Source organism: Calliphora vicina, chromosome 1 (genome assembly GCF_958450345.1).
Source record: "Calliphora vicina chromosome 1, idCalVici1.1, whole genome shotgun sequence".
NCBI classification, from domain to species: Eukaryota; Metazoa; Arthropoda; class Insecta; order Diptera; family Calliphoridae; genus Calliphora; species Calliphora vicina.
In genome coordinates, this window is record NC_088780.1 from 97680728 (window position 1) to 97691174 (window position 10447).

Here is a 10447-nt window from a genome sequence, read left to right on the forward strand (position 1 = left end):
AAACTTAACAGTTTTATTCCCGTTTTGCATTAGTTGGGCAAGTCTTTTGCGCAACAACAAAACAACTTGCCAAATTTTCTTCTACTTAACCCGACCTTATCTCTGACATCTACAAAGATAAACACTAAATGGCCTAATGTAAAACGGGTTTTAAAAAAACTCCCTCATGTACATATACAGTGATAATTTTTTTGAAAACTATATTTCGTAATTTCAGTTTTCAAAAAGATGACCTTTTACCTTTAAATATTTAGTAGGTTTTTTTATTAAATTCACAAGGTCTCCTATAATGTCATATTGTCATAATGTCCTAATATTTCACTACTCGGCGGCTCGGCTTAACCGACTCTTAGGCGTTCGGAGCAGGTATCTGCTGGTTGGTTACGATAACACTCTAGCATTAGCGAAACAATAGAAACTTTAAAACTTCTGCATATAAATAGAATAAAAAAAAATAAATAATGTGGTAATGTGGGTTGTGTTTCACTGTTCTATCGTTAGTACAATGGAATGTGTTCTGATGAAATTACAGGGAAAATTCGTTCTTTAGCCGTACTGTCCGTATGTGAAACAAACATCCCGCTCAAGTCTTTCCTGTCATGTTCAACGTCGGAAATTTCAAATCGAATTTCCACAAACACTACTCACAAACACTTTCCTCCCACCCAACATATTTTCCTAGTTCCAAAGTAATGCGAAAAAGCCTGCCCAATCGCCAGATCTCAAACCTATAGAGAACCTATGGAAAATTGTAGATCGAAAAATACGGACTCAAAATTATACCGGATCTTCGCCTGCGCCAAAATAATGCTCTATAATGAGCTGCTGAAATTTGACCAAGCCATCACAGAGAACCTGTGCCGAACGCAACTGATTCGTTTGAAGCGAGCATATGCCGAATTATTATGATATTTTCTAAATCATTAATTGTTCGGTCAAATTGGTCAACGAAAAAAAATGTACGTGGAAAAAAATAGCAAAAGATCTGAAAGTTCATCGTCACACTTCTTCCAATGCCATTAAACAGAAGAAAAAAGGTCTAGCAGATACTTATTGGTAACGCAAAAAAAGTAGAACAGCTCTTTCGAAGAGCACCGAACACTTCTATCAGAAAAGCTGCTCGTAAAGTTAAATGTTCTGATTCTTTTGTGCGCAGAGCCAAAGCGAATGCTGGGTTGAAGGCGTATAAAGTACATAAAGTTCCAGATCGCAATTCGATAACGAACTTAGAAGCAAAAGAACCAGCGAAAAAATCGAGGTAAAATTTTGTAAAATAGTACACCTGTTGTGCAATGGATGATGAGATTTATATGTGGCTGGTGGGCGAAGTAATGTTCAAGAACAATACCGGACAGTTGTGGCAAAAGAAGCCAATCATTTGTGACATCAGGCATGATAAATACAGAAATATACATATATTTAGGAGAGTCCACAAAAACAAAAACCTTTCTAAAAGCAGCACAGAGTGCCTTCATATTTCTGGCCCGATTTGGCATCATGTCACTCTGTGAAAAAGACCCTTGAGTGGTATTCAAACAATTATATCAAACCCAACTGCCAAGAACTTCGACCTGTGTAAACGTATTTGGGTCTTTCAAAACAAATAATTAAAGAACATAGGAAAGGTATCCCATATTGTTGAAGCTACATATGTCAAATTGGCTGTCATTTATTCAGTTTGCTTTGTTAAATCCTCATGGGCGGCTATAGCGTTCAACAACACCTGCAAATGATAAAACTGTTTGTTCAAATGATAAAACTGTTTGTTCAGCCGTGTGTCCACTACCAAACTTTCTTGCGGAAGTAGCTTCCAGAAGTGACATCCAGAAGTTTTTGTCATGTAAACACGTCCTAGAAGTCGATTACCAGAAGTCACTGCTTGTAGAAGTTACTTGCAGAAATTATGTGGAAACACATGTTTATTGCTGGCTGGAAGTAACTGGAACGACTTGCTGTGAACTGCAAGAGTTTTGAAGACTTGCAGAAGAAGTCGGGTATACTTAGGGTAAACGATTTGTGATATTGTGTTCTGTTTTCAGTTTTGTGTCGTGTTTTTTTTAGTTTCTTTTCCAAATTTGTAAAAATGGACAAAAATAAAAAGAAAATGGCTTAAACATTCATAATTGCCTAATTGTTTCTTTCTAATGGCAGCTGTCAATCTAATTTTACCACAAGATATTTTTGTACTGTCATTCTTAAAAAAAGCAATTTCTTGCAGCAAGTTCGTCGTAATAACTTCTACAAACTACTTGTGGAAGCAGACTTCCGCAGACTTATACAGCGATTTTAGGCTAAAATTTGTCGTTAAGTTTACTAAAGTTTACTATTGCATTCGGTTTTGAAAACTTTCACGAAGGAACTTTGAAATGCCCCAGCAAAATGTATTGGAATAAAAGTATCTCGTCTACAAAAATGTATTCTTTCACCTTTTTAAGCAGTAAATTGTATCAGTTTTTAACAGTTGACTTTGAGATTAACTTTGTTAAGGGGCCGATGAAAAAAAAACTAAAAAAATTTAAAATCACCAAAACGTTTATTCAAAACATAGCACCTTATACATTTTTACGGGATAGTGATTGAATAATAATCAAGAGTCTACAGTTGACAGTCGAACTGCATTGACGCGTTATAATGGATAATCCGCCTAATACGTTGTGTGCTAAGTGTTACATTTATTTAAAAAATCAATTTATTGCCTGCCATGTATGTAGAGCAAAATTTCATTATGAATGTGCGAAAGTTAATGAGCCATTTATTGAAATGTTTAATAACAACAAAAATCTTGTATTTAATTGTGATGACTGCCGAAGTGTATCATCTAATATGATCGAACATATTTCTACTTTAACAAACGAAGTAAGAGAGTTAAAGAAATGCATAATCAAAACACAAACAATGTGTGATGATATCGATATGCTGAAAAAAGGGTTCGATGAACTTGTTAAAAACCTTGAGCTACCGAAATCAAAACAAACCAAAAATCAGCAAAAAGAAATAAATCAAAATAATAACAATGCAGTTGGTAATGTTGTTGGTGCCGTTAAAAAAACAAATGTTCTGACTGCTGATGCCAATGCATTAAATAATAAACAACAATTTTTGTCTGCTGCTTCTTCTATTTCATCTTTAGCTACTGTTGTGTCTGATGTATCAAATACTGCTAACACGTTGGATGACAACACGCAACCGCAACAAAATGCAAATAATTGGGTTCGAGTTCAGAGGCGTAGGCGTAATAGACAACCAGTGGCAGGGTTTACAATTGCTACTATAGTAGCCGTCAATTGCAGTAAATATACATTTTTATCAATCTGCATACTAAAAATATAGTTACTATTATAATTTTGTATAGCTCTGCTAATATAAATTGCTGTTACTATTCATATATTACTATACAAATTGCAATGTTAGTTTGCAATTTCTAGTAGCAGATACAAACAGTTGTCAACTCGTTATTGTAGCACAACAACCAAAATATATCTTCGTGCTATAGTAGCATACACACTTTTTTGCCGAACTAATATTGCGCGTCAGCATTCGTTTATGTTTTGTTGTGCTAGCAATTTTCTCTGGCAGCAATTTACATTTCTTTGGTTGCTCTGCTATGGTTGCATTGATATTTCTTGTTTTTTGGCTATCTGGATGCTGCTAGTTATTTTATTGTCAAGTATGTAATACGAAATAACGATTATTCATTAGTGTAAATATTTTTGAATATAATTGAGATATTGACTTGAATTTTTTTTTGTAAGTCAAAAATTAACATATCTAAACAAAAAAAATGTTCGTAATAAATGTGGATCAAATTGTTCCTAGTATATATTTGTAATCCTATTAAAATGTTGATACAATTTTTGGTTTTAGAAACTCAATAAATATGTAATATGTAATAAAATCTTTATTTATTAACAAAACTCAATAAAAAATAGGTCAAAATCCGAAGGACGTAGGGGCCACATGTTCGAAAAATAGGACATGTTTTTTATACCGAAATGTTCTCTGTAAAGCTACCTTACAGAAAAACATAAAATTGGTATATGTTCTTAAAGAAAGTTTTTCTTTTAATAAAAAAGTGTTAAGTCACCTTTTCGTCCAAAAAACAGCAAAAATCTACTATTTTTTGAATTCTTAAATTGAAAATCGTTTATTTTTGTATCTATAATCGATATTACTCTGAAATCTTTTGTATATTACTGATAATTTAGTTGTGTAACTAAAAAACAAAATTCGAGCCCGTTCGGTACAAAAGTGCGACCTATATTTTTAAAAAAGCGGACCAAGGTATGGCAAAATTTTAAAATTTCAATTTTTAAATGCCTATAACTCGGAAATTATAAGAGATAAATAGCACACGCAAGCACGTTTTTTTAAGACATAGACGAGCGCTTTATAAACATATATAACTCTTTGAAATCGAATGGGAAACAAAAAAATGGCACGTGTTTAAACATTTTACAAGTCGAAGGTACCCTACTTTGAGCCCCAATAGCGCCGCCCCTGTGGCATTTGAAGGGCCCATTTTAATAATTTAAACTCGAATACTCTATGGCTACGCCCGCGTCAAATTTTATCCTTATCGGATCTGCCATTTAGAAATACCAGATTTATTTCCAAAAAATTTAGATTCTGCCCAACTGTGCATTGGGTGTGTTTACTGATATGTTGTTATACACTTAGCAATAACAACAACTAATAGCATCAATTGCAGAAATGTCAATTGTGCTATAGCACAACCAAATAAATGTGTATTGTTGCTAGAAAAGTTTGCCAGCACAACAAAATAAAACGAATGACGTGCAATATTAGCACGACAAAAAACTGTATGTGCTACTAAAGCACGAATATATATTTTTGTGGATATGCAATGGATTGTGTTTGCTACTAAAAATTGCAGACTAGCATTGCAATTTTAATAGTAATACGAACGAACAGTATGAATATTTATATTAGTTGATTGTGATGAAATGAGATAATTTCATATTTATTGCATAGTCAAATGTAAGAAATATGTTGCTAGAGCTGAATATCGAAACCCTGACCAGTGGTATATGGTACGAATAATTCTGATGACCTTCAGGTTGTTGTGCAAAAGAAATGGGTGCATTTGTCATCTTTCAAGCCAACTGTTTTGAGTGACCAAATAATAAGTTATGTTGAAAAACATACTGAATTTGGCAAGGAACATATGGAGTGCTATCCATTAGTCAAAAAAGATACTGATGTTAGTCAGCTTAAACGAGTTAATTTTAAACTCGGTGTATCCTCATGTTTTTATAATGATATTATAAATCCAACAATATGGCCAATTGATATTAGGGTACGTCCCTTTGTAAATTTTCAAAGGAAAACAAAACCAGTAGAGCTGCCGTAACTTTGGATAAAACTGGATTTAAGCTTTATTATCAGAATTTATCTGGGATGCGTACAAAGTCAAAAAATGTTTTTTATTTTTCGTCACAAAGTGAGTTTGATATTATTGTTTTGGTTGAAACGTGGCTGAACAGTGATTTCAATGATGGTGAATTTTTCGATACAAAGCAATATAATATTTTTCGTAAAGACAGAAATGCTCTCATTACTGGCTGTTCAAAAGGTGGTGGTGTTGTAGTGGCAGTTAAATCGCAATATAAATCTGCAATATGTCCTATTGATAATCCTAGTGGCTTGCTGGATCAACTTATAGTATCTATTTCTGGTATTAAGATGTTATTGTTTGTATGTGTGTCATATATTCCTCCGGGTAGTTCTGAAGCCCTTTATGATTCACATGTTTCAAATATTTTATCGTTAAATGCGAATAGTGCAGTAAATTCTCATTTTTGTGTTTTGGGTGATTTCAACTTAAAAGATGTAAATTGGTCACGTTTTTCTGAAAATGATGTATTATTACCTTGTAATGTGAATAAAACTTACGAAATTAATGTTGTTGATAGTTTACTAAGCTTAAATTTGATTCAAATTAATGATATCGCTAATAAATTAAATCGATTCTTAGATCTAATCTTTGTGCCATTCGATTGTGAATTTTTATTATATGAGAGTTTACTGCATATATCCCCGCCTAATATTCATCATTTGCCTTTGGCAATTGAAATAAAATCTTATAAATTTTTTAAATTATCAAAATGTTCAAGTTCAACTGATTTTAAATTCAATTTATGTAATTTTGATGTGCTAAACTTTATTTTGAGTGGAGTTGATTGGGTTGATATTTTTGAAGGCAACTCAACATCAACCTGTTATAATGAGTTCTTAAGTACTGTTTTGACTATTTGTAGAGAAAATATACCGTTTAAACAAATTAAACCTTATAAGCTTCCTTGGTATACCAGAGGTCTAAAAAAGTTAAAAAATCATCGGAATAAATTTCATAAGCGCTTTCTTGTAACTGGTAGCTCTGAAAACGAAGCTAAATTTTTTCAATATCAGCGGGAATTCAATTTTTTAAATAAATTTCTATATAAACAATATCTTATTGAAAAAGAGGAGGAAATTAAAAGTAACCCTAAGTCATTTTGGTCTTTTATTAAATCTAAAAGGCAAGTTTCTGATATTCCATCAACTGTTAAATATGGTAATGATATTTCAAAATCCTGTTGTGAATCCGTTAATATGTTCGCTAACTTTTTTAAATCAAATTTTGATCAATCTACATGTAGAGCTTCGGATTTTTCGAATTCGGTAACCATGCTTGACATTGGTACATTTGTAGTCTCTGAGGACGAAGTTTTAAATGCAATTATGCAAATCAATAATGGCTTTAAGTCAGATGGTGATGGTCTGTGTGCACATTTATTAAAAAAATGTGCATATTCCATTTCTATGCCACTTTCTTTAATTTTTAATAAGTCTATTAGAGAGGGTGTATTGATCGGTGGAAGTCTGCAATTATTACGCCAATTTTTAAAGATGGAAGACGGGAGGATGTAACTTGTTACAGGCCGATCTCCAAGTTAACTTGTGTGTCAAAAGTTTTTGAACACATAATTTATAAGCGCTTATTTTTTATCACGAAGCAGTGGATTTCTCCTAATCAACATGGTTTTTTTTCAGGTAGGTCTACTACATCAAATTTGACTGTATTTACAGAATATTGTATAACTGCTTTTGAAAATGGTAGTCAGGTCGAGGCAATCTATACTGATTTTTCAAAGGCATTTGATAAAGTGTCTCACAGTATTCTTTTCAAGAAATTGCAATTAATGGGTTTTCATTCCAACTTTTTAAAATGGTTAAAATCGTACTTTTCAGGAAGAGTGTGTAGGGTAGTTATTGAAGGTTTTCAATCTGTGCCTTATTTACAATCTTCAGGGGTACCTCAGGGTAGCATCTTGGGTCCGCTTTTTTTCAATTTATTCATAAATGATATATCTTCATGTTTTTCTAAATCAAATTTTCTTTTATATGCTGACGATCTGAAAATATTTTTCAAAATTGACTCATTACGAGATATATTTGATCTGCAAAGTGACCTGAATAATTTGCATAGATGGTGTGCTGTAAATAATCTTCATTTTAATTTTTCCAAATGTTTGCATATTTCATATTTTAGATCTAATAATCCAATTCAATATATTTTTAAAATTGGCGATAATAATTTGAAAACTGTCAAATCTACTCTAGACCTTGGTGTTGTCTTTGACTCGTCATTATCCTTTGTACAACATATTGACTTCATTATTCCTAAGGCATATAAAGTGCTCGGGTTCATAAGGAGAAATTGTAATGAATTTTCGGATCCAAATACACTTAAAATAATTTACACATCTCTTGTTAGAGCGAAGTTAGAGTATGCTGCTGTGGTTTGGGCTCCTCATAGTGAGAATCATATTTGTCGTATTGAGAGAATCCAAAGAAAATTTATGAAGTATGTTCAATCTTTAGCAAGGTTAGTAAATCCTTTGCCTACATATGAGCTACAGTGTTCGTGGCTGGGACTTCAGACATTGGAATTGCGTAGGCAATTTCAGTCTATTATGCTGGTTTTTGATTTAATTAATGGAAGTATTGACTGTCCTGATCTGCTTGCATTAATTCCGTTTTATGTACCACCTAGAATGCTTAGGTATAATACAATTTTTAATGTGCCTTATCACCATACCAATTATGGTCTTAACAGTACACTTACTCGTGCGTTTATACATCTTAATGCTATTAATACCAAACAACAAAGAAATTGTTTTAATCCGCAGATAATAGAGTTCTGCACATCAAAATGTTTCTTTAAAAAATTGTTATGTAAAATAATTGAATAGTTTAAATAATATTTTCAAAAAAATTGTTAATTTTATTTTTATACTTAATCGTAGTCTGTAAGGAATTTGTATTTCCATTGACTTAATAAATGAAATGAAATAATAACCCGTATTATTATTATTATACTGCTCCTCCATATGTGCTGAGCAGTTCTTTTATTCCAATCTAAAACCAAAAGTTGAAATTTGTAGGAAAAAAAAACGAAAAATATCTCCCGTTTGTTTCAATAATTTTTTTTTATATTTTACAAACTTAGGATACTATAACTATTAAAGATAAAGTCATTGGATTCTGAAATTTAGTAGTTATTTGCTATTTGGTCAAAATCATAAACACTTAAGAAATAATGGTCGGTTTCATAGATTTTAAAAGAAAAGTCAATTTGATTCATATTTATTAATTATGCGTTGTAGAATTATCAAGGTTCTGATATATGTTATTAAAAAACACGCGGTATGGGGAATAGACGATAACGACGTTTTGACCATTATTGTGTAATTCATATTTTTGCAAATCTTTAGATTCCCAATTGTTGTCGTCACTTGACTGCAACAGCTCATTAATGTGGTTTTTTAAATGTGAAATCTGAAAGAGTCTTTTATGATTTTCCGCTTCATTTTCTAGCATTTCCTGATTTAGATCCTTCTGTGGAGATAATTCTGTTTCCAATTGATTTTTAAGTTGTAGCTTTTCCTCTTTGAGATCTTGCAACTGTAGCTTAAGTTGTTGTTGTAAAGCTTGTTGCTTTCCTAATTCTTCCTCTCTTAAAGCTAATTTTTCTTGTAGTTGCTGCTGCAACTGTTTTTGCTTTCGTAAGTCTGTATTCAAAGCTTCATTATTTTTTACTTCAGTTTGTAAATTTTCTTTAAGCTTTTCTTGCGTCTCTAAGCTTTGATTCATCTTTCTTAAATACTTCGCTATTTCTTTTTCCATTTCTAATTTTTGCTCTTCGAATTGTTGTAACTTCTCTAGATGTTTGTGTTGCAAATCGTTTTGCTTCTGCAATTCATTCTCAATTTGTTCCTTTTGCTTGACCACTTCTTGTTGTAGATTGTTTTGCTCTTGCAGATGATTGTAAATTTCTTGCTGAATTTCTATTTCTTTTTTGTATTCACACACGAAACCTCCTCTTGTTATACAAGAATCATCATTCCATTTCCAGTTTTCCGCCATCACCATTTCAATACAAAATTCATTATCATTATAGAAATCCGGATTATTGTCATACCAATTGGTGTACGTTAATTCTTCACCCGTTGAAAGCCAAACAAACTTTTTATTCGGAAATCGTGACAGAATGCCACCAATCCAAAGATAGTCTCCTTTAATATTATTCTGTTGTTGAAGATTTTTGATCATGGTATTCAGTTCCAGGGATTTTGTGCTCGTCTTTATCTCCACCAAGGTCATGTTCATCCTTAAGCAGGCAATTTGACCATCAAACCATGAGAACTTTAAGAAAAATATACATAAATAGAAGATTCATTTTCGATTAATAATACTATATAAGTATTAAGTCTAATTTAGTACCTTACGCTCAAAATCTATATAATACGTGTTATTTGCATCTGAGGTATACAGTTGGCCCATGCCATGGACACGATATACATTCAAAATTAATAATTTCACGATCACAATATAATAACAAATAAAATGCATTTTACTTGTTTCCTCTTGTGCGGATTACAAACAATTAATTATTTAAAATTAAATATTCGCTACACACAGCCGTTTATTGAAAAAAAATTATCAAGAGAGTTAGTTGTTCTCGCAAATACTTTAAATGATAAAATAAGCGTGTAAACCGATAAGCAGGGGATCAGGGGATCAGGAATGTTAAGTTTAGTGCTTGTTTTAGTACAACTCACACTTAAAAAGTAGAACAGTACTCCAATAACAGACTGAGTAAAATTAATAACTTATAATTTACTTTTTTCAGATTTATTTGAGTATTTTATCAAAAAAAAAAAAAAAAACTGCAGATTTTAAGTAAAAATCATTAGAAGCTCTAATCACCCCAGTCACCTTGGGGAATTACAGACATTCAATAGGCCCTAGAAACATTGAGTCTCTTATCAAAGAAAAGAGAACATTCAGACGTCAATGCCAACAATCGCGATCTCCGAACGCAAAGGCTAAATTTAATCAGTGCCAAAGAATTCGCATTGCCTTAATGATTAACAACGAATCT

General features: G+C 32.1%; 1 protein-coding gene across 1 annotated transcript; it reads right to left on the minus strand.

The window, feature by feature from the left end:
• Positions 1-8468: 8468 nt before the first annotated feature.
• LOC135955513 (lectin subunit alpha-like) lies at positions 8469-9913 on the minus strand. Its single transcript, XM_065505882.1, has 2 exons — positions 9787-9913; positions 8469-9708 (listed from the first exon to the last, which is right to left on the minus strand). Exons 1-2 carry the CDS (start codon positions 9844-9846, stop codon positions 8653-8655), a joined length of 1116 nt encoding a protein of 371 aa, XP_065361954.1. The 5' UTR covers positions 9847-9913; the 3' UTR covers positions 8469-8652.
• Positions 9914-10447: the final 534 nt, after the last annotated feature.